Below are 25,573 nucleotides of genomic sequence, written 5' to 3'. Positions count from 1 at the left end.
TATATATATATATTTATTTATATATGGTATCTATACCTTACAACATCTGCTCAGATGTAAAAGCTAAGAGAAAGGAGGAGGAAGGGAAGGCATTTGTTATTTACAGTGTTTGTCTTCTGGAGCAGTTGCTACAGTACTGAAGCCCTTCTCCTTGGGAAGTGACCAAACATCACCTGCTGCTGGGCAGCATCTTGTGTTTTCCTTCGCTTCTGTGCGTGCACGACTTTTGCTATTGCTTCATTAAACTGCCTTCATCTTGACCCACAAGGTTTTTTTGCCATCTTACTTTCTCCCTGCCCTGTTCTGCTGAGGAGGGGAGTGATTGAGCAGCTTGGTGGGCACCTGGCGTCCAGCCAAGGTCAGCTCACCACAGCATCATATTGTATGAGTGTGCCAGCTCACATCAGTCCCTGCTGGAGCCTAAATGCAGGTTACAGAGCTGCTGACATTTCTGTTTTCGGTGTACATGCTTATAGCCTAATGTAGAGATGTCATCTTGCTTTGCTTTCTGCTATACACATCTCATTCTTCTCTCCCTAAATACTATGGGTAATGCAAAATCAACTCCATGCCGCAAGATGCAAAATAGTAATAATGCAACACAGTGGTTAAAAATCACATTGTAGACTTAAAAGACAGGCAATCAGCCACCAGCACCAAATTGCCCTGAACTGCAGTTTAAATTTAGCTTAAATGTCACAAAAGATGGATTTTTTTAAAGATTGTGGGCAAGCTACAGCTTTACCATTTGTCTCCGTGTGAGTATTATCCTGGAACAAGTCAGGAAACAGGCTGTAATTGGAGCCACTGTTCTTTCATTGATTGCTTTCTCTGACTCTGACATGCATACGGCAGAGGGGAAGGAGAACAAATCCAATACATTGGTTTTGTGCAAAACCTAGAGCTGGATCAGTCTGTGCTGGTTGCAGTCTTCACAATTTGGTTGGACCCTGCTTCTCTCTGTTTGATATCTCTGATCTGAGGGACCTCAGCAGCAGTGACTTCTTCCTTTTGCTTCTTGAGGAGTGAGCGGGGTGTTAGAAAAACGCTTCATAAAGACAAGGGAAGGGGATTGCTGCTGCTCCAAGGCTGGTAATATAGAATTATTTAGGTTGGGAAAGACCTTTAAGATCATCAAGTCCAATATGTAATATGCCTGAGGTTAGACACCTTGGCATCACTTTACTCCCTCCCAGCATCACTCTGTGTACCCTGGACAAAAAACCCAAGGGGAAACTTTTGTTTCATTCTCATCTGCCTAGACACCGTAGGATATATCTGATCTACCCACGCTGGAAGGAGAAGAGATGTTTACATACATCTCGTCCGCTGTATAATTCAGGGCTGTGCAACAAGCCAGCTTCAGATAAATAAAGGAACGAAATAATCTCTTGCATGTGTCCCAATTGACGGGCCAGCTGACGGACTGCTGGCAGCTCGTCTTTCCCCAGACAGCCTGCTGACAACCCAACACACATCAGCCTCATTTTCTGCATGTCCCCTTTGTGGAAAAAAAGGAAAAGAGCTTTTGAAGGTTCCTTGTTGGGCTCACAGCTGGATTTGAACTAGACAAAAATTACCTGGGGCTGACGTGGCAGGCCTTGACATGGCCTCACTTCTTAAGAGACCTCACATCCCAGAGAGCAACAAAAGGAAGAAACAACAATATTCTCACGGTGCCATATTTCTGGGTTCCCTTCAGACACGTGCTGTCAGTCTGACCCAGGACAGGAGCAAACTGGTCACCCCGGTGTCTCCATGCTGGAGCTGAGCACCGTGGGCTCTCTCACCTTGGCCTGCACCTTCACTGGGAGATGTTCTTGAGGAAAATACAAGACCAGGACCAAAACAAAGAAGCATGAATATAGCAATGACCACATAGAATAATAATTAGTAGTTCTGCATTTTTATTCACTAATAATTCACAGGCATCAGCCGCAAGATGCATTTTACTGTTTGATGTAAGCAGTTACTATTCTTATTAATAATATTGTTTACATTTTCTCTCCCTGTAACATAGGCTATTTGGGTTCTTTCTTACCATTATGGTAAAGAAGTTTTTCCTTTAACGCTAATTTCCTCCCTCCCCCACCCCCATTTTCTCTTCTTAAAAGAAGTCAAAACTTGCCCGAAATCTGGTAGCTCTGCTGTCCCAGTCTAGAGCAAACAGCCGTGGTTTTTTTCTTTGCCAATTAGTGATTTTCTGATGCTGAGAGACGTGCGAGTGACAGATCAAATTAATCCTAATTTCTGAAGTGAGCTGGCCTTTGAACCCAGCTAATTTAAAATGTTCTTTCTGTGTTTAGTCTGCTCAAGTAATTTAACTGCACATCTCTTTCTCTCAGTACTCTTTGCAGATCAGATGGTTGGGTACACAGGGCAGTGAGGTGTAGCTACTTGCTCTTTATGGCAAACAGATGTGAGCAAATCAGAAGCTCACATGCATGTGATTTCCTACATTAATTGCCAGTCGTTTTACAACAGCTTTGTAGGACCATGAGGCTGCTCAGCTTGTCCCTCGCTGGGGGCTGGCTCCCCCGCAGCTGCCACACAAAGTTCTGAGGGCATCACGTAGGAAAGGGTGGTGGACAGCGTAAGCCCTATCCATCTCCCGAGGCAGTTCTCCATTTGGTCCTGTTATTTTCTTGTTTTCCATGACTCACAAGCCTCACAATGTTATTTGAATCAGTTCAGCATAAATATTGTTTTTAAACCATTCATTTGTCTTTGTTTCCACAGCCATCTTTTTCCAAAGCTGCTTTCATTTCTCTCAATTCTTGTCTTTGCTGTTTCATCATGAGTTTACTTTCAGGCCTCTTTCCAAGGTATCCAAAGGTATCTGCATCAGAAAATGGCTCTTTTTCTGAAGAGCCTCTAAAATTTTCATTTTAAATAATGAAAGCCTGAGATTGTTTTCAGTGAAAACTTGATCATTTTTTTTTTTTAATGGAAAAGAGGAAGAACCTATAGAAATTTCTTTAATCAAAATCTCAACTTTTCACTGAAAATGTGATGTTGTAACATATTTGACAAGTAAGCATAGGCAGGAAGAGAACACTTTCTTTTGACAACACTTGTTTACCATTTCTAGCCTCTTGCAGTTCCCTACACTTTAGAGTCACACAATACGAAATCATTGTCGATTATACTAATCTTCCTAATACACGCCCTTAATGTTGATAATACTGTAATCTTTAAGACATTTAATTGTTTTCACATTTTATCTTCCTCCAGGCTTGATAGGCAATGAATCCCTTCCCACACTTTCTTAACTTTTGAGCTTTCCTTTATAAAGTATGCAGACTTAATACAACTTGACCTAGTTCTGCATCTGTCTAATAAATGCATTTCTACTGTAGCCAGCTCTCCTCATCCATTTGCTTTACTCTCATCTGATTCTCAGAGAAAAATGGAAAATTTTCCCATGGATTTTCAAAGCAAAACTAGACAACTTTTGCAGTTATTCCGCATTCTAGTAGACATATGTTTTTCCTACAGTTTGGCTGTGTTGAAATAAGGTCAGGACATTATCATTACATATTACTGGAAAAATTAAAAACCAAAATGCCACAGAGAGCTAGTTATTAATTTTTAATTTAAAGAAGCCATTTTAGATGTTTTAGAAAGTTTTGCACTTGCTTTTGAGAAAAGGCTTTCAGAAGGCTTTGTAAAGCAACTTTTCTCAATTTCCTCGGAAGTTTTCTTTGGCCAGTGCCACTTTCTGCTCCGTCACAGCCCCAGCACTGCCAGGCTGGGTGTTTGCACTGTTATCTCCCCCGAGCTCTACGGACCTGCAGGCTGCAGGGTGCTCTTGCACACACGCATGCCCGTCACACACCACGCCTGTGCCCTTCCGTCTTTCTGCAACTGCAGTCACATCTCTGTGCACAGAATTCACATTTCAATCGGTATACCCTTTGCCGTGTTTAATCACTTCTTCCTAGCAGTTATATGCCTTTAATCCAGTTTCATTTATAGCTGTTGGTAACTTTGATATTTCATTCAGTCTTCTCTTGACATTGTATTTTGATTTTATGATCTGAGACTAAAGAATGCTGTTACCTTTTCATAGGGCCGCCTTCAACGCCACCGTGGGGAACTTTAGCAGCTCCTAGGACAGCACTCTGAACTGTGTGGTCTCATATGTTAAATTAGTTAACTTGCAGAAAATTTAGATTAAAAATAAATGTAAACTTATACTATTTTGTTTGGCTGAAACATTTAGATGAGCGTTTTTCCTAGCAGAAGCATATTCTTTACTACTTCAGAGAAATGGCACCAGTATGTGGCAGGTAATAAACAGCAACATTTACCTTACTAGCAAAGTCTTTTTTCCATAAGCTGTATATATTTACTTTTCATTTTTGTCAGGACACTCTATTATATTTTATCTTTTGTCAAGCTTTGAAGATACTGTATCTCATTTCTGTTTCATAGTACTTCATAGCTCATTACAAGTACAGCTTGCTGCCGGTGTCATCCTTGAGCAGCACTGTGTGCCAAATCTGTAGTGTCTTATGAGGAAATTGACTGTATCGACACAGTGAATAAAGAGCTTCAAATGAAAAACACTTGGGATTCATTCCAACCCTGATTTTTTATTTATTTATTTTTGCCGTCTAACTTGCTTAGTGTCTTGAATATTTTTTATTATTATTATCTGTAGTCATATATTTAATGATTTACTCCACAAACCCTTAAAAAATGAAAGAAAGGTCCCCCCTCACGCTGGATCAAGCATATGTGCATATCGAACAATTGGATAATGAAGCAGATTAGAAAAGACTATGACCATATGATGTATCAGTACTATTTAATGAGTCATCTTAAAACATGTTTGCTTCATTGTCTTTGGTTGCTGTTACTGACTGGTCACTTCAAGGTTTATAAAATGCCGAGAAGAGAAAGTCCACGGGCAGCCCTACTGCCTACCGTATAATTTGATTGATTTTTCCTTTTGTGACGTTGGATGCTGCAACTGCAGAAGGTGACTGTCTCCAGTTTTATACAGAAGATTTTCCCTAGACATTTTAAGAGAAAAATCTCTAATGCACTTTGTGGATTGTTTTTTTTTTCTCCTTACATGCAGAACTGCAGGTGGGTAGGGACCTTTGTGGTGGTTTAACCCTGGCTGGCAATCACGTGCCACTCAGCTGCTCGCCCACTGCCCCCTCACCAGGGGAGTGGGGAGGAGAGGTGGAAAGGGATGTAAAACTCGAGGGTTGAGATAAGAACAATTTAATAATGGAAATAAAATAAATCCAGAATAACAACAGGAATAATAACAATAACAGTTAAAATGAAAAGGAGGGAGAAAGGGAGAGGAATGAAATCCAAAAGGAAAAGAGAAAGGAAAACTCGTAACACATAACACAGCTGCTCACCACCCGCTGACTGATGCCCAGCCAGTCCCCGAGCAATGACAGGTGGCCGTCGCCAAACCCCCCCCCCCCCCCCCCCGTTTATATACTGAGCATGACGTCCCATGGTATGGAATAGCCCTCTGACCAGTTTGGGTCAGCTGTCCTGGCTGTGTCCCCTCCCAATTCCTGTGCACCTCCAGCCCTCCCACCGGCAGGGCCTGAGTAACCGAGAAGTCCCCGAGCACGCTGTCCCCAGACCAGATCCAAACCACAGCACTGCACTACCCACCGAGAAGGAAATTAACTCGATCTCAGCCAAAACCAGGACAAACTTCCACACTAACAGTGCTGGGATCTTTCTTACATGTAACAGATCTTCAAGACATGAGACAGAGAAACCAGAAATTCAGCAGGAGCTGTGTCCCTGACACCAAGACGGGCCACGCTCACGCTGACGAAGGTGTCAGTGACTTCAGCGTGTGTTTGGGACAAGGCAGCGCTGTCACTGGCCATCTCCAGCTCAGAATATGTGTGGGACTGGAAGGTTTCAGACCTTTTTCCTCGTCTGGTTCAACACATGCTATCAAAGTAGGGTTGGAGGGCCTGGGGCACAAGGTGAAAATGCTTTCGGTGCACTTTTGGAACAGCTTGGCTGTGCTCTGCTCTTTAATCGTGAGGAATTGTGAAGTTTTAAGTCAGTCCTTAAAAGATTTGTAAATGGGAGAACAAGTGATACGTACAGAAGTTACTGAAGGCTTCTGCTGAAATACGAGGACAGAGGTTTCTCATCCATACTGTACCTCGTACTCCTTGTTTGTATGTTTATATGGAAAAAAACCCACAAATTTCTGAAAATGGACATTCAGCTTTAGAAAAGCTGATGGCTGAAGCAGTGAAAGCATTAGCTTTCTCATTAAATGCTAGTTACTGATAACACTTGGCTGACCTATATATACGTCTTAAACGAGAGAAAGGTATTTCTAGAGTGCCTGGGGAAATTAGCCATGGTTACATATTCTTTAGATTTCAGAAATTACATTAACCATTGTGTGCCTTCAATTTTCACGAGGTGGTGTGAGTGAGGGCTGGGCTAGGCAGGGGTTGTGCATGCAGGTGGCCTCATGCTGCGCAGTAGGCCTGCTGCCTGAGCGAGGGCTGCGGGACCTGGCCGTGGCATGGCGGTGTGTCAATGCCGGCTAGCTAACCCGTTTGGTGCACGTGGAAAGGGAATAAACCCCAACAAAGATGTGAAACACTGAAAGAGCCCGTGCCATAGTACAGAGCACTGAGGAAAAGGGGTTCTTCACCTCGCTGCCTTGCTGCACCACATCCTCAGTGTGCTCTGCTTCAGAAGAGACGGGCAGATGCGCCGGTGCTCCCCAGAAGCTGGAGTTTGGCACCCTCAGCCCTGCTCTCCGTGCCCCTGCTCCAGCCAGGAGTGCCTGCTGCTCTCCTGCCCAGGGCATGGACTCGGCACCAGGCAAGGGAACACAGGGCGATGTGGCACAGCACTGCTTTCCATTCCTTCCCGCAGGACCTCCTCAGCTGGCACCTCCAAAAGCTAGGCAAAAGGGAATTTTACCACTGCACATCTGAAAACTGAGTTTTACCTGTGTCAAGGAGAAACCTTGGGTCAGCTCTGGCTGTGTGCTTAACAGCCACGTTTAGAAATCTTCTCTAAGTTATGGTAAGGGGTTGTGTGCATTTGTCTGCACACCTCAAATGTCGGAATAGTCATGTTTATGCAGTGCAATAGTCCAAAATATTTTTGAACAGCCACCAGTGACTTGGGACGGGCAGCAACTTTAAAGACAAGACTTTTAGCCTGGTCAAAAGAAAAGGTCATAGTTCAGAATGATCAGACATCCATCATTCAGAAGACCAGAAATCCAGGTAAATAAACCTCGTCCTGCTTCAACCACCTACTTCAAACCTTCCACCCATCACCTAGAGGTAGATCTCCCAGGTTTGAGTGGATATCCACACATCCTACACCCGCGCTTCTGCACACAAAAGTCCTACTGAAGGACATGGAGAAGCCTGGATGATGAGGAATGGCGTTATAACTGGTGGTATATAGCATCAGGCTGGCTGGCAGGTGTCGTGCTGCCACTGCTCTTCCTGGTCCTGGGTGTGCAGAAGGCGAATGGTGTTTCCAGCCTTCTGTTGATGGCAGCCCAGCAGCTTTCAAAAGCACCGTATTCACAGCAACAGTAATAACTACAGGCAGCAGAGGAAAGATTTGGAAGCAGCAGTATTTTCCCATTAGATTCTCATGTCTCAAATAACGAGATGCTTGATGCCTGCCTTTTGCTGATAGCCAGCCTACTGCTTGCTTTTATAAGAAATGATTTGCTGATGAAAAGCCAAGCAGCAATATGCTGAATGTATTACTATGTAATTCCATGTGAAAGGAGATAAAAACAGCCTGTAACCTTGGATAATAACTAAATATTGATTTTCTAGTAGTTTTTATCTTCACCCAAATCATCATTAATTGATGGAGACAGTTCAGTCTCTGGTTTAAATAGGACTTGCTGAAGTTTATGTAAACTGTACATCATTTGTATGTCTACCTGTAAAACCTTTATATGTTGGAGTAGCTGCATTGTTGCATTGTTGCTTATGTGATGTCCTAATAGATCTTTATATAATTAACAGTGAATAGGAATATGGTAAATATGACAGGGAGAGGAACTAAGGAAATGTAGTTGAAAATACGATACTTGTGAAGTCATTATAATGCTGTGTTATAGTAATATAATGATAATCTGCAGACTACATACACTTTCTGTGTGCCCCAAGAAAGGATGGACTGACTCATTTGCCACAAAACAATTCCTTTTGCATATTTTCTAGAGCTGCTAGCACAGATACGCAAGATATAAATCTACACCCTCTGTTCAGTGTGTATCAGGTAGTAAATCAGGATGTGGAAGGCTGGGGCTGAAAGAAGCTAGGCGCCAGCTGCTAAGCCATACCACGTGTGAGAAGGTGACCTGACCTGGCTGTGGAAGCCAACACAAAGCTCTGCAGAAGTCTGGGGGAGTCACTGGGGGGGAGCAAGCTGTAGTCAGCCCTTACCCCTTGTCTCTTACTCCCTCTGGCCCCTGGGTGTGTATATTAATGGCTTTATGCAAACCAGCCTCTCCCTGTTTCTCTTACAGTGCAGCTTTAGATAAACCGTTGATTGGTAGATTTTTTTATCCACAGGCACAAGGCAATGGTATTTCAGGCCTTGTGGTGAAGCTCCTGGGCTTTGTTTGTTGATGGAGGCAGCAAATAAAGCTGACAATGATTCAAATGAAAAGAAACCAAAGGAGCGTTTGTCCTTCATGCAACATACATTTAAGCCTTGAAACTCTTAGCCAGAAAGTATTAAGTATTTGAACAGGCTTAAAAAGCGAGACAGGTTTGCTTGGACAAGTTTGTGGTATTGAAATTTAACAATTTTGTAGCGTTCAAGTATTTATTTAATATAGAGATAGTAACTACATCCAGTGGGTGTAGCTCTCCAGAAAATAAAAAGTATTGGGGGGAGTGGCCATTATATGCCTGCTCTGACACTGTTCTCCCTCTTTCACATCAATTATTCACCCCTGATGGCCTTTTGGGGTTAAACAGACCTTAAATCCAACTTGTCCAGCCATTCTGATGCTCTAAAAATTGAACTTTTGCACTCTGTATGTAATTTTCTGCATGACTTTCTATACACAAGGTGTAATTCCTGATAAAGGTGCGACAATTGATGAAGTAAGAGTTTGCCTTGTTATCCTGCTTGAGTCCTACCTTATGCATGTAAATAAGTTACATTGATTCCATGTTCAGTAGAGAGTTCAAGTTTCTGAGCCAGATACAAGGTAAACCGAGTAAATTGGTGTATGGGGCACCAAGAAGTAAAGAATACTAAATAAGAGAATGTAGGTTCATCTACCTCCTAAAAAATAAATTAATAACTAAATATTTTTCTTTTACTCTCTTAGTTGTTCCAAACTGAAATTGCAGGTTTCTGTCTACCGGATTTTAAGAAGAGGCAGGATTTACAATTATCTGACTTCTTAGAACATGCAAAATTACTTCCTTCCTCTGCAAGGAAGAAAATGATGAAAGGAAAATAAGTGCTTGTTAACAGTTACCCTTAAAGTAAAATGTTAAAATGTTCATTATTAATGAAAAACATCAAGAAATCTCTCCTAGCTGCACAAAAATGTGAAAATCTTTTGGAAATAGATGTTTCTCATGTGAACAGACAAGAGGTTTTGGTTTTCCTTATCCATTTTATTAGTCTTGACAGTCACCAGCTCAGTTAGCTCACTTGTTCACTGCATTAGAAGTACCTCAAGGCTGTCAAGGCTTGAAGACCACAAGAACTAGTGTCTGCATATATAAGGTTCTAAATTATCACCAAAACTCATCAAAAAATGTTGTGGAATTATTTCACAATATGGAAACTAGCTCCCAGAACAGTGCTTTTCTTTTACAGTAACTTTTGGGATGAATGCCTTTCCAGCTTGTTCATAAATCTATCTGGAGACAGGCTTTAAAGGGATGTCCTTCTGGTAGTGTAATGTGTCAATAAGAGATGCAACAAGTCTTTGGGAATGATGGATGTATTGCAGGAAGAAGTAAGAAGTTAGCTGGAAAATGCACACGTTGTGGAAATATCACCTGCACCGTTAGTCTAAATCCGATGGGGCACTTAGATTCATACGCCATACGTCTGTCTGGCAGATCAATGATGTAGTGATCAATTTTGACACGGTAGGGACCCCATCCTGGGAAAGATACTTTCTTCTTCTGTTTGGCATATTTAAATTCCAAGTAAATTTGTCTTATTTCTACAGGAACGTGTACCATAAAACATACTCGTTGGCCTAACTGCTGCTCCTCTGCCTTGTTAAGCAACTGAAATAATTTCAGCAGGAATAAGTGAGAGCAATGTATGTCTGACCAAAACATGTGTGAGCGCAAGCATTTGCAAAACAAGGCTGTAGCTTTTCAGAAAATGGTTATAACAAAAGAAAGTATTTGATTTCAGCAGATATTTTAATCATGTCTGTACATGGTACAATGAAAGAAACTCAGACAATACATTCTGCTCCTTACTCACTAGAGCAAATACCATTAGAAAGAGAGGAACTGACACCTAGAGGTGTTTTTTCATGCTTTTTGTTTACTTTTTCATCTGGTAAACTCCTACTGATCTTTCACTACAGTTGACTCATTGCCTGTATGCTTTGCTGAGGAAATATCTCAATATCTCTCTCCCACTTGAGCCTGTACCTCTTCGAGTTTGCACAGGATCTTATGATTCTGTAGCTGGCTGCTTACTATCTGCCAGTTCCAATAAAAAAGAGCCCCAGGTCACAGAAAACAAGCAGCACTTCATGAACCTCTTTGCTATTGTTGTTTCTTTCAAAAAAGGGGGTAAAAAGGAAGAAAGAAAAAAGCTTTACCTAAGTTTGACTATTTTGTCTCTGTTTCTATGGCAACAAAAACAGATGAAGGAGCAAGTGTCAGCCATCAACATCAACTGGGTTGCTGAAACTCCAGACAAGGCATTTATTTGGCTACTGATGAGGAGCTTCAGGCTCCATTTGGACTTCCACTGGGGTGCTAAATTTGAAATGGTTTCATCTTGCGGTGAGAAGCAGGGAACCGCATCAGGTTTAAACAAAGTGAAAATATTTTTCCCTGGGATCTCTTCAAATCTTGTGATTTTCAGGACAAGCTCAGAATAACTTCTTTTTTTTTACTAAGAGAAAGAGGACAAAGACAAGTAAAACCTTCCTGCTCAGGTGAATGAATGCACTTGGACTTTTTTCAATTTTCATAATACTTATAAATTATGGAGACCAGTGGGTATCACCATTAACACAGGTGTGTCAACTCAAACCTACATGAGTGAACAGGGCACCTAGATATGAGATTAACAGGCCTGGGCAAAGGCTCTTTTTATTACCCACCCCGACCATAGCTGCAATCCCTGAATCTCTCTACTACCATACCACACAACTGTTCCTTTATAAGACTTAACCTTCTGCCCCCATGCCCTCTGCTTCTCCTTTCTATCCCCCTACGGTGTACCTTCAGGCTCTCTTGCAAAAATAAAAGCCCTTATCTTCTCGTAGTCCTGATCCCAGGCATCTCCATTCCTTCTAAACTCGACCTTCTACCACAGAGCCCCCAGCTTCTGGCTGCTCACAAGCCTTTCTCCTCATGTGCCCATTGTTGCTGGCACCTGGTGTGACCATAGCACTGGCTGCTCAGGCTTGCAGAGCCTGGGTCCCCTGTTCTCCCTCATGCCTCAGGAGGGGCTTCAGATATGGGGACACAAGTCACGTTTACCAATAATCCATCCAAACAAAGCTCCAAAGTGAGAAAAGTAAGGCATATGAAAAAGTTTATCGTAGCGCTAATGTAGTGAATTTCTTTTTGTTGCCTCCATCTGAAACGGAACATGTGAAAGGGAGGGTTCTTCAGGCTGGTGCCACAGTGGGATACAAATGGGCTGAGTGTTACTATATGCAGTGGAGCTACACTGACCTAATTTATGGGAGCTGAGGATCTGGTCAGCAGCTTACAGTATCTACTGTGCTGTTTGTGTTCTGCTTTGCTAAATGCCAAATGGGAATGTTTTGCTACATTTTGTGCCAGCCAAAGCGTGCATAATAGAAATTTCTGCATGAGAAACACTTTTCCTTCTTTCCCAATGGTTCACTCCATTGTTTTCAGGTATAATTGCCAATGTCTGACTTATTTCTTTCCTTCTTCTTGCAACATCCCACCTGAATTAAACATCTCTCAGGAAAAAAAAAAATTATAGCCAAGTCTCTTTCTTATGTAACTAGTAATTTGGTAGTAAACATAACACAATAAGTGAGGGTAAAATAAGGTAATAAGACATCAGACTTGTCTTTGGTTCTGTCTATGCAAAAGAATATTTTGGTCTGGTATAATTTCATAAAGTTCAGTAGAGCTCTTCAGCATGGATTTACAAACCACTCATGACCTCAAGTGGCATGCTGTTCATCTGAGTAACGTACCTGCCAAAGTACATTAGGATTGAGGTACTCCTGAGTTGCTAGGTGCCACCGTGTTCAGATCTAGCAGGGTCTGCATTAAGTGTTTCCAAGATTATAAACAATGGTAATACATCTGTGCCGTAATAGCCTACATCTCTCTTTCACCCGTCCTGCATTCGCGTTATAAAAATATATTAGGAACACTAACCTAGGACCGTATTTTTAAAATGAGCTGTTGTAAAAATCAACATGTGTTAATTGAACATGAAAATCCAATGTATTATTGAGCTCTAATAGCTAGTTCTCCCTGTGTAGGTTTTGTCCTTCTTTAAGCTTGGGTGATGTGACTAGGCTGTTTGTATTTAAGATTGGCTTTCAGCTCCTTTCCTCTGAAAGATGTCTAGCGAGAAACCGAAATCTGCAGCAGGCAAAGGTCCTCGGCAGCCTCTGAGAGGATCAGACTCTAAATGTGGCTGCCTATGAGACATAAAAATTAAATCATACACCCTTATTTCAAATGCTGTGCTGGGCTTGTTTGATTTTTTTAATTGCAAAAGCGATTTCATAGTGTTTTGAAGAAACTGGTTCCCTCTTTTGTATCCATGTTATCAAGCAGGATTGTTTTGAAATGAGAGCCAGCAGCATCCTTCTAGGGAGGGGAGGCAGGGAGGAAGGATGAGAACCATCTTGACTACAGAGTCAAGCCACCCAAATAATTTCTGAGTGTTAAAGCCTGACTTACTGACAGCCAGCAGGAAAGTACCAGGAGTGATCAGCGAAGTGCCCCGGGAAATGAGGCAGAGCTGAAAACCTGACCACGTGAAGGACCTTCCCGCCTGTCACGCTTTTCAGAAGGGTTATTGTGGCGAGTTTCTTAACAGGCGCTGCAGACAAATACACTGTCTCTAAAATACCAGTGGGAATACAGAAGATAATACCCATTTTTTCCCAAAGAACATTGCTAAAAGCCACTCCACTGACAGCCTAAGAGGTAGGCTCCAGTGGTGGGAAAGAATCGTGGCAAGCTACACAAACTGCATGCTTTCCATTGACTTTGCTAGATGTTCACCTTCAGGAGATGTGCTGGTGGAGCGGGCTCTCAAGGGTCTGGTCATTCAGACTTTTTCATCTGAATGGATGAACCAGAACTTTACTAAGGACAATGGAGCATCTGCAAGCTTTCCATCCTGAAAGTGCTCCAGCCTGTCCCTGAAAGAGTATATGCTTTTACTTAGGGCTGCAAAGTAGCCAGGTCAAATGAAGGCCGGCTACTTCAGTCAGAGTGGTGGGATAGCTCCCATGAAATTTCAGAGAGATGCTGCTGATCCATGCAACTAAAGGAAAACAGGCTATGTGAGCTAAATGTATGCATATGTAAAGGTATGAAATTGCTTATAGGGAGATTTTCAAAAGAATAAAAGGGAACTGGAAGTATAAATTCAAAATCAGCATTCACTGATTTTTTCCTTCCTCTATCTCTTAGCTCTCTCTGGTAACAGAATCCATCAAAGTTCAGCGGTATGCACATCAGCTTGCAGCAGTTCAGATATAGACAGCAACACCAAGAATCACACCCACTGGCGCAAAGATTAGAAAAGCAGTTCAGTCTGTTTGTGTTGGAAAAAGCAGCCTTAATAATTTACCTCTTTAATCTGCTTTTTTTGCGTGAGCAGCTCTGATACTGGATAGGTGGAACTTTAGTAGAAAAACATGAATGCAGCTTCTAACCTGAAATTATCAACATAAGAACAAAAAAAGGCATCGATGCTCTGACCTTCCTCATTTTACCTGTTTTTTTTTGACAAGGCAGCATTTCATTTGCTTTAAACAGGAAGCCCTGCTGTGATAGAGTTGTAGTTCTGTTTGCACTGTTGCCTCTTCCCTGCTGTTTAAATGTCAGTTGTTTTGGATTTGCAAAGACATAAGGCTGTAAAACAGTCTGTGAAGGACTGGCATTTGGAGATCCGAAGAGGAAAATCGCTTATGTAGTAAACTGGGTGGGGAGATTGGCAATGAAACCGGGTGGGGGCGGGGGTGGTATTTCAAGGATGCTGCAGTGCTGCCAGCATCACACGCAAAGGCCTGTGTATTTTGTTCCCCAGAAACCCACCTTTTCAGCAGCAGAGCCCACGCAATGAACACCCATCTGCCCCAGAAGGGACAAGCAACTTTCTGTGTAACAGGACAAAATAAGTAAGCAAAACACCTTCCTGAGCCACAGTGTCTTTCAAATTACGTGACTGTCAGGAGGCGAGTGGTGCAGACTGCCTCATCCTGCCCTCTTGTCCCAGCAAGCACCCAGGCAGATCTTTCTGATGCTTTATGGGGGCTGAATTACTGAGTTTTGCATAGTAATTTGAAGTAGTTGTTGAAGTTGTAAGCGAGGGGGTTTTATACAGAAATAAAGATTTAAGCATTATGCAGCCAAAGACTCTAGTCCCCTTTATAGTACCAAGCTATACATATACCATATGTATAATATATCCCATATAGATCCCACAGAGAGAGAGGAAATTTCTGGCATCACCTGTATTATGTCTCAGAGAAGTAGTAAACTAGTCAATAAAAATGAAGGGTTGGATTTGTTTATTTTTTAATGGATTGGAACAGCTATACGCTACTATAGGACAACCAGAGAAGCTAGAAATGAGCTGTAACTTGCATATGCAGCACATGCACATGAGACTGTGAAGTGTTCTAAGAGTTTGTCAGAAATATCTAAATAATAAACACAAAGTAAGGTTAGAGGAAGTTACTGCCTTATCTTATAGCCCAAGCTAGAAGAAGAGATCATGAGAGACACTAGACAGTAGTTTATAAAGAATAAGCCGACACACCACTGGGGCTTCCAGCTAACTTAAGAGTCAGGAAGGCAGCTTCTTCTGATGTTTGAAATCAGCATTCATAGCATAGGCACAGGTACTAAAAGGGAAAGGATGATGAATGGGACTGATAAACCTGCAAGCATCCTTTCAGGGTGTATTTCAAGCTTTTGGATAGCAATTACGGAGGGCATTATTTTTCATTTCAATTTATGTCCTGGTAATCAATTATACAGAGAGTTGGAGGGTAGCCCTTTTGCTTCCCCATTAGAAGAAAGCAAGCAAATAAAAATGAGGATCCTGAATGTAATGAGTTCTTTCCTTTCTCTACCTTCATATCCAGTCAACTGAGCTAACCAAGGACTTGCTGTACACAGCGAGGCTGCCTTTGTTATGGTCTAACCCTTTCTTCATTCCTAGTTCTGCTTGTCCTTGCAATTACTCCTCTGGCTCAAGATGACTCATGGAGGATCTTAATGCTGCAGACCATAAACTGTGCACCCCTATCATTAAAGTTTCACCAGTCACATACAGAAGCGTGATTTAATGTTACCCAGCTCAGGTTTCTTGACCCCTGCACATCATACCGACTAGTACAAGTTCCATAACTCTGTGTTGCCGTGTCCCTCTACTGCAAGTAACCATTATCTCTAAGCTTACACAGTACATAGGCTTTAAGCCTTTGAGACTGAAACCTCACATTCTTTTATACAGATGTAGATATAGATACAGATGCAGGTGTAGATGTAGATCATATGCATATACACATACATAGATTACAGTTCACACCTGTTACAATAGTTGTGCAAATCAAATAAATAACAACAACAATAATGTTGGCTGGCCAGACAGACAACAGGACAGAAATATTTTGTGATTTCCTATTTTTGCTCTCAGAGAGCTACAGCATCCCAGCATTAGCTCTGCTATTTGTTCACAGCAACCACAACTATACTACTAAGTTAGTTTGGGGTTTGAATACAGTACCCAGGAAAATGCTTGCTGCCTCACACTGGCTTACCCATTGTAGAAGGATGGAGAATCTCCTTCACACATGGAAATTCAGACGTAGAGGCTATACTATAGCTCAATAAAACTGGGAAGTGCACTGTTCTGGCTCTGTGGTCAGATAACATGTACTGGCAGTAACACTCCTACAAATTTTGTGGCCTTAAGTTTCCTCTGCACCTTGTTAGTTGTCCCTCTAGCCCTCAGACATACCTTCAGAGGCTCTGGAGCCAAGGAAGAACTGTACTGCACCCACCAGGGAAGGGGTTTCATAGCGTGAACCAGTGGGTGTGTGCTGTACATCCTGAGAGCTGACGCTAAGGGCATGTTCGAGGTCTGGTCACTGCTCACGACAGGACAGAGAGAGACGTATCAGTCTTGGCCCTGCTGAGAACAGCAGATGCATGTGTGCATAAGCTCCGTCTGGGAGAGTGCTAGTTGGCAGAGTCCAAAACAGCGCCAAGGAGCATGCTAATTCAGTGCTGTGGACCATCAGCAGCATACTGCTCAGCTTTGCTTTCTATTCCAGATTTATTTAGCAAAATCATTGCAATCAGAGGGACTCCCAGCCTTTGCCTGCAGACAGTGTGTAAGCCTCCAGCTTCAGCCATCTGGCACAGCAAGCTGCACCCACACACAGGCAACGTGCAAGCAGTGAGCACGGACCACATGGCACCCAGCGACCCTTTTCCTTGTCTGTGCCCTGCCTTTCCCAGCTCTGCTACAGGGATAGCAACGGTCCCTCTCTCTTTCTAAGGGTCTCAGTGTCCCTGGAAGAAAAAACTGAGAAGTGTTGGGGTGGAATACAGTCCACACAGTTAAAATCAGCATTGAAATGATTCCTTAAAGGGTCTCCATTGTTTCCCACAGTATTATTCCAATAATTAAATTGGAAGTTTGATCAGACACATTTGCCTTCACAAAGAACACATTTAGCAAGGCTGGTAAGCATTTCCTATAGGAAAAGCCTAATGGGTTTAATACATTGACCTAATGGAGTTATGCTTTTCACTGAAACTCTCTGAAAAATAAGTCATAAGTAAACTGATAAAGCCAAATTCATGTTTTAGTTTCAAAATCTATAGTCTTTAGCTTTCATTACAAAGCATCTTCAAATTTTTAGGTATAAAATCTTATTTGTTTGCATGCTTGCCTCTTGTAAATAATGATGTAGTTTTCTCAAAGTGTGGTATTCATAAAACTTCATTTTTACAGCCTTATGTTATAGTCTACTTTCAAAATAATCAGCCAACAGTTATATTGTTTGAAACCTCAAGAATGACGGAAACACAAGGAACTCCTGTGCGGTTCTGTGCAGAGGTAGATGTTCATGCTTGGGAAATGCTCCTCCATTTTATCCCGGTCCTTCACAGCTACAAATGAACCCACATCAAGTGCAAGGAAATCATGAGCACCTCTGTTTGAGATAAAGATTATTAGGTTGCAATGTGTAAAATTTGTTATTTTATTTATAGTTCTTGTATCGTGGGATTTTTATGCAAGAGCAGGGAATTGATCAAGATGCCCCAGTGACTGAGAGCAGGTTAATCACCTGTTCCTGACAAGGCATTCCTACCCCATGAGAAAAACTGGACTGTGGAGCACTGCATTTTTAAGTAGAGGCAGCTTTGGGGGGGGGAAGAAAGTTTGTTCTGCCCCATCTAGTCAGCAGTGCCCAAAGCAGCATCTGGTTCATGCTGTGGTGACAGAGCTGGTGCTGCTGCACAGTCCCATCCCACCACTGCTGCACCCAGCTCCGTCTTGAAGTATTTATATGTGGGCATAACCACCCGGCAACCCGTGGTTTTGTCAGTACAAGAAAATTATCATTTCTTGTAGAGGAATGAAGGCAGGTTAATGAACATTGATGACATACAGCTGTGGGCTGGCTTCAGGGGCGGTGGGCTGGCTGATGTGGACAAGGTGCAGCTGTGGCTGGTTCTGCTGAGTAGTTAAATAGCTCTGAGGGGGAAGGGAGGGGAGCCTGGGGTGAAGAGGGGCCTGGAAGAGGTGAGGCATAGGAGCTACTTATGGAAGTTAACCTGGGATGGGATGGTAAAAGCCTTGTTGCAGCCGGCTAGTTTGGATAGTGCTGTGACAATTTCTTACATGTAAAACATTCTTCCCTGCGGGTGTCCCTGCCAGTTTGGTTCTGGTACAAGTAGTGTGGCTGATGGAGGCACGGGGAAGAAATGCACCACTGAAGTGGCAGAGCTCACCAAGCACTCACGTCATGTATCATTATGAAGTGGCCATCAGCTTTTGGTGCCTTGGGGCACATCAGTGCTAGAGGCAGCAGGAGGTACCAGACTGAGCCTTAACCTAGCGCTAAGGCACACAGGACAGACCAGCCTGAGGAGCTGCTACAGACGGCTGTAGGGTCACCAACCCAGACTGACCTACAGCTATCTCAGCTCTCCCCGCACCACTACGAAGTTTCCAGGGTGTCTGTGGACACTTACTGCCAGTTGTTTTAGAGCTCTGGAAGCTGGACTGTGCTGAACTTGAGAGACAGCAGGTATGTGGCACTTGCACGCTTACACTCTGCAGAGTCATCTGCATCAGCGTGTTAACTGGGATGAAATGCTGCCAAAGGCAATGTGCATTGGTCTCACAGTGGCATAAACAAGATTCAAAGCACTGTAAAACTGATTCACAATTCCCCAGCCCAGCTGCTGGGAGCAGTCCCCCCAGTCCGCTGGGGAAGGTTGTCCCTACCTCAGCCCACCTTCAGGTTCATTTCGGTTCTTCTCCTGAAGCCAGAGTGAAAGGACAGCAAGGCTAGATGTTTCACCAGCTTCATTAAATAAATTAAAAAGTCACAGTGCTGCCAACAAACTTCAAAATCTAATTGGGTACAAACAGCTTTTATTTTGGAGGATACCAGTGAGTAGGAGAATTGCCCTAGATTTCCATTTTCCTGTGCAGTCTTGAAGGGATAGAAATAGTTTGGCCCCATGGATGTGTAAGTATAGATCCTACTGCTGAAAATATTCTCTAGGATAGCAGGGTTAGTATATGATGAGAGTTGTGAAGTATACAAATAAAAGTTTGTTTCATATAAACTCCAGTTGTTCAAACTTAGCTTCAGGTCCAAGGCAAACCACAGCCTTATGCAGTATCAGTGAAACAAGTTACAGTTTTTTTTCAAGCTAAATTGTGCCTCAGTCATCAGATATGTAATTCCACAATCTTTAAGTTTTATAGCTTGAAGCTCTCTTCCTTCCAGAGGAGCTCAGTGAAGTCTGAGAGGGAAAAGATTTTAACACAAGCACCAATTTTTTCATATATCCCATCTGAAATGAGCTTATTAGTAGTACATATGCATTATTCATCCCATGTGCTGGCTAGAATTAATAACACATCCATTGCTTGTGATACATTATCAGTACAGAGCTGTTTACCTATATTGCATTTAGGTGAAATAATGTGCAGACGTAGATTTACTTGCTTGAGAACATGATGTGAATTTTAAGGCTCAAATGATCACAGGAATTTCTCCTCAGAGTTCCTCAGTTTCCCCAGACAACACTGTCCTTTGTGCATACAATTGATCTGTGCCTTCATTTGCCCTCTTTTCATTTTAACACGTTTCTTTCACTGCTCAGGCTAAGGGAAGAAGGAAAGTCTATAAATCAATTACATCCTTACTAGCCCTGTTCTTGCTCTCTCACATTTTGGAGCAGTCACTCATCCTCTGACTTACATTTCCAGTTTTAGCAGCTTCAGATTTCCTCACTACCCTTGTATTAATTTTCTTTTAAAATAACATCCAATTTACTGTTTTTTAAAAAAATAAAGATATGAACATTACTATTGATTGCATAAATAAGCATTTATACTGCAGTATTAAAAGCATGGCTCTTCAGCAGCACTAACCTAGATTTACATAACATCTCTCAGCTTCTTCAGGCAAAGAACCTGTAATTTGGCACAAAGTACCTCCCTTTTGTGAAATGGCATTTATAATGATGGTACCATGTAAACAACTCAGGAATCCAAAGACAAAATTCATCACTTAAGGTCATTATCTGGATTAATATAAGAAAAATCCCTGATGGAGTTTAGAAAGTATGAAGCAAGGAAATGGATCATACTAATCTGTGAATTCAGTGGTTCTTTTGTGGTCTGACAGATAAAATGCAGATAATATTTTCCATTCAGTTATTACTTGTAGTGTTACCTAATATAAATTATTAATATTTTGGCAATGTATGTATGTCTATTACACATTTTATACAAGATATGGTAATACCAACAGACAATTATTTCCAACAAACTTAACTCTACTGACAGATTTCGCACAGCTCTGCCATGCTGTTTATATACAAACAGATATGTATACTAAACCCACTTTTTGTCCAGGCTCAGTCCCTCTGTTTTCATTGCTTATGGCCTCAAATCTATTTTTCTTAGATTCACAGCAATATACTTTCTGCTCAGCCTTAGTCTGCTGCTCTACATGGAGATCACAATTCTCAGTGAAGACTATTTACTGATAGGGCTAGGTGAGAGGGCTCAGCGCTGTCCCCACACACTGGACACCCACCCTCACTGGCCCCCCGTAAGACCCCATCCAGCTTACTCATGATTACTTCTCCAGTTGTAGTCCAACGCTTGTAACCATGAGCAGGCAACATGACTTTTAACACTTGTCCAGAAGCGTGGCCTCAAGATGCAGTGTCCTCCTCTGAGGCAAAAGCCTGAGAGCATCAGGAGAGTGCAGGAGTGCTGCCCTTCTGCCCCCAGGCTCCGTTGCCCTGTGCCCAGGCACTGCTGGGGACACTACAGGTGCAGCTGCACAAAGCTAACTACATACTTACTGCCCGGTACTCTGCCGCTGCCTAAGCCTGGAGACACATTTCTGCCGGTCAGATCCACAAGGCACCAGAACAAGATCTTCCAGGGAGGCTCAGAACTAAGTGCTGATCAGCTAAGATCCTAGATCATATCTGATAGAATTCATGTGGTGGACAGGTCTCCCTTTCACAAGCCAACCCCAAACGAGAGCCAAAACTAAGACCCCCCCGAGATTAGCACGGTGATACTCACCTTGTTCTCCACTGTATCGCAGTATCTTTATATTAGAAATTACAAGTGAAGGGGGTGGGTGGTGGTGCTAACTTTAATTCTGTCCATATCTGTTTTGATATCCTTGGCCTGGAACCTGAGTGCCAGGCAAAGGTCATAACCGCTTGCCCATAAAATCATATTTGATGTTTAGTTGCTTTCTATACAGCAGAACAGCTTTTCTATACGATAGAACAGCCCTAAGAAGATGCACGTTGCTGCCTCAGGAGAGGCTGCAGCATGGGGCCTAGGGCACTTTTCTGAGAACCGAGGCATGTTGGTTCAAATTCTTGCCCTGAATCAGCGATGACATTTCATTTTGGGTGCCCCGCTGCCTGCTTATAAATTCTTCAGAGGGTGGCTGCTGGTGTTCTTCGGCTTTATGTAAAACTTGCGCCTATTCAACAGGAAAAGAACGCAATGCTTTTAAAAAAACTAATTAAAGCACTAACAGGTGAATGGGGAGACCTGGATTCTGGTTTCTATTTCAGGCAAAGCAGAGGCTCCCCTGCAGACTCCTCAGCCCGGCGGTGAGATCCTGCTTACACGTTCATTTTCCCTTAGGGGCAAACGGGGATGAACCCCAAGTTTCCACATCCTTCTGACAGCTGAGATGTGGGGAAACTCTAAGAGATCTTGCTACCTCGGTGCTTTCAGGAAGGAAGAGCCTGATTTTCCTACAACACGAAGAGGTACCAAAGCGCATAGCTATGTTCCTGCAGGAGGCAAGTCCCGAGGAGCAACTACACCATGCACCAGGCTGTGCCTGCTGGCTCTTGCACATCCCATCTTCAAGCGCCTGCGGGAGAATCCACGGGACACCGTGCGGAGGTCTGTGACCCTAAGGCAGGCACGGACCCAGCACCACCTCCACGCGGGAGACAGCAATGCAGTACATTAGTGCGCCAACCTTGGCTCAATGCGGCGGCTGCAGAGAAAGCGCAGGAAGCAGTAAAATAAAGATACCATGAAAGAGACTGAAAGATAATTTGTAATTAATCACTTTCATACAGGATGACGTAAAGCAGACTTAAAATCATGGAGAATTAGCCAGACAATTGCAGCTTTAGCACATACTGTCATGGTTACTTCAAAACTGTCTACATACCACACTCTAACAGGCTTAAAAGGGTCTCAATGGAACTTTTAAACTATTTGCTTTTTAAATAAAGGAGGCTATTTGTGGCAATAATACTTTTGATGAAGGGTTCAGAGTCAACTGTAACTGATACATATGATTGATGTCCATAATAATCACACATTTCTGTAATCCTTCCTCATCCATAATGGTTCTGAGCTTACATTTTGGATATTATTAATACTCAGACAAAAATAACTTGTGGACGATATCATGTTCTCAACATGGTTAAAGAATTAATCTGGTTTTGTAAAACTGTTTAAGAATGATGGATACTTTTTCCTGCTTGAGTAAACACTAGCTAATTCGCCAGACCTCCTTTCTCTGTTCATGGAAATCCAAGTCCAAAAGATTTCATGGATATTTAAAGGATGGCACCAAATACTGCATACAGAAAGATTAATTTCTTGACTTGCTAAGGATCTGATACCATTCATTACACTATTAACACTTCAGTGCTGGAGTTTTGTTGGGTTTTAATTTGTAAGAGAGAACACAATGAATTTAGGAACAACATCAAATGGAGAGAAAAAAAATGAGGCAGCTGAAATGTAGCTGTGCAAAGAGACTCCAAGTGAAAGTATCACACTTATTTTTATTCTAGATAAGCAACAGGACAGCTTGGAATAAATATAGATTGAAAATTTCTTCGTCTCTTTAATGACTTCAAAGAGGCTAAACAAAGACACAGAAGAGTTGAACATTGCTGTGTACAACACAGTAAACATTAAAATTTTATACCTGAGCAAAAAAGGAATTTAACTATTAACTACCGCATGCAGAATAACTGATAAGTTATCACATAAACCTAGCACACTGTTATTAGGTTACAGTCATTCAGATGTTCTTAATTTTTACAAAGTCTAAAGATGGAAAAAGCTCCAAGACGAGATGAGTGTGTGACATAAAATCACAATAAGGAAAAGCACATTACCATTTAGCAGCCTTTCCAGAGGACCAAAATTATCTGCTGTTTTATTATCCAGGGAGAAAGCAGCAACAATTCAAAGCCTGTGGAGTTAATAACACACTAGACATTTAAGCAGGTCCTGAAAATGAAAATATTGGCAGTTTATGAAGTGCTCACAGAAGACCTGAGCCTGCATCCCCTGCCCTCAAATGCCACTTTAAAGCACTGCGTTTGCGAGCTATTCCCAGCACAGAATGAAAGGTAGGGATACGGAAGGGAATTACTGATCAGGTCACAGGCTCGTGATTTTCTCACCAGCATAACCACAGCCAATTCTTAAGGAATGACTTTTTTCCCCATTTGATTGACGAAAATGCACATTTAATTTTATGTGGAAAGTTGACCTTTCTTCACATTGAATCTGTTGTTTGGGTGGGGGGTGTTTTCCTTTTCTCTTTTCTTTTTTTTTTTTTGCCCTAATACATCTCAAATGCTGTGGTCTGAAGTACTTCAGTACAAGTCAAAAACCAGAAGCATATTTCTCTTCTTATTTCCCTTATCTTTGCAAAAGATGCCTGTGGGAGAGAAGGGGTCTGAAAAATTTGAGATTTAACCAGCACAGTCCATTCCCCCCGGACAGGCTTCATTCTCCTAGCAGACTTCTGCTCTCCCTGATCTCCATACCCAATATAAAAATTACCTGCTCCCACCAGCAATACTCCTGTGCTACAAATCAGCTGTTTGCCTTCCTATAGCAAAACCAGCAAACTCTGCCTTTGGCATTCAGACTTGTTAAAAAGAGATGGGAGGGATGGGAGCGTCTCTTGCCCTGTTAGAGACGGCCATAAACAAAGTCTCTCCCTTCTATTTCCTTGCAGTTGTAACAATTACATACTCTTGATGCCAATCAACTCCCCTCAAATCATACCTGCTACTTTTCTTTCACCATTTATGAATAAAATTATGCATTAAAAATGCACGTGTCAAAACGGATATATCCCTTTGTCCACAACGTATTCGTTTCTTCTTTAAAGTCAGACATCTTAGACATTGGTAGGTTGTGTGAAAGAGTCTCCAGGGAATTGAATCCTCTTTGCTTCCAGTTTCTTCCTGGCTTTGAAAGCCGCTGATACTTCAGGGTGGATGGAGTCCAGCCGCTGTTCACACTGGAAGGCCATGAGGAAAGCCGTCCTGTAGTTGTTATTCATCCAGCCATAGAGAAGGGGGTTAGCAAACGTCGAGCACATGGCAATGACATGAAACACTGTGTAGATGAGTTTGTACTCTTTCAGGTCTAACACCTGACTGTCAATGTCACTGACTAGCTGGAAGGTGTGAAATGGCAGCCAGCTGACAGCAAACACCACAACCACACACACCAGCATCTTGGTGGTTTTCCGCCGCCGGTGGTGGTAGTGGTCATTCCCTGCCCCAGGACTAACGTGGTTCTTGAGCTTGGTCCAAATACAGGTGTAGGCATAGGAGATGACTGCCAGAGGCAGCACATACTGGATCAGGAGCATGGAGATGCTGTAGATGGTGCCGTAGTTGAGCTGCCCCTCCCCTGGCCACTTCTCAGAGCAGACCACGATCTTGAAGTCAGGAATGATCTCAATCAATGAGTACTCACGGAAGATGGCCAGAGGACTTGCCAACAGAGCGCTGACTGCCCAGGCAACTCCTATAATCAGGAAGCTGATCCGCTTAGATATTTTGCTTTCCAAGTGGTAGACGATGCAGCGATGCCGATCCAAAGCGATCACAGTCAAGGTAACAGTAGACACGTGCACGGCAAGAGCCTGGGCATAAGGCACCAGGTGGCACAAGACCGGGCCCAGTTTCCATTCGCCCAACAGCGTGTAAACCAAAGTGAAGGGCAGGCACAACGTGTTCACCAGCAGGTCAGCCACAGCCAGGTTGGCAATGAAGAAGTTCGTCACTGTGCGCATGCTTTTGAACTTGATGATCACGTGGATCACGAGGGAGTTCCCGATCACCCCCAGCAGGATGATGGAGCAGTAAGCAAAGATGAGGATTATCTGCACTTCAACTAGCGTTGTGCTGTCCTTCAGTTCTGGTTTAGGGTCCAGAGCCAATTCGTTGAGCGGTGTGGTGTACCTCGGCAAGTACAGCTTGGTGAACAACTCCATCTTCGTTTCATCTGTCTGGTTTTCTTCACCTCCTACTTCCAGGCGCCCCATCCTTGCAGCAGCCTGGTCTAAGCAACAGAGTTGGCC

The 25,573-nt window shown here is 42.7% G+C and overlaps 1 protein-coding gene across 1 annotated transcript in view; it reads right to left on the bottom strand.

Annotated features, from left to right (window-relative positions):
* Positions 1-25,573, bottom strand: part of NPY2R (neuropeptide Y receptor Y2) — a 28,892-nt gene continuing 3,319 nt past the window's right edge. Inside the window, exon 2 of the mRNA XM_080385107.1 lies at positions 1-25,573. Within this exon, the coding sequence (XP_080241233.1) occupies positions 24,380-25,537 (1,158 nt within the window). The 5' untranslated portion in view covers positions 25,538-25,573 and the 3' untranslated portion in view covers positions 1-24,379.

The sequence above is a fragment of the Falco punctatus genome (assembly GCF_963210335.1).
Source record: "Falco punctatus genome assembly, chromosome: 1".
NCBI classification, from domain to species: Eukaryota; Metazoa; Chordata; class Aves; order Falconiformes; family Falconidae; genus Falco; species Falco punctatus.
Note: the sequence above shows the minus strand (reverse complement) of the source record. Positions and strands in the feature narration are given on the sequence as shown.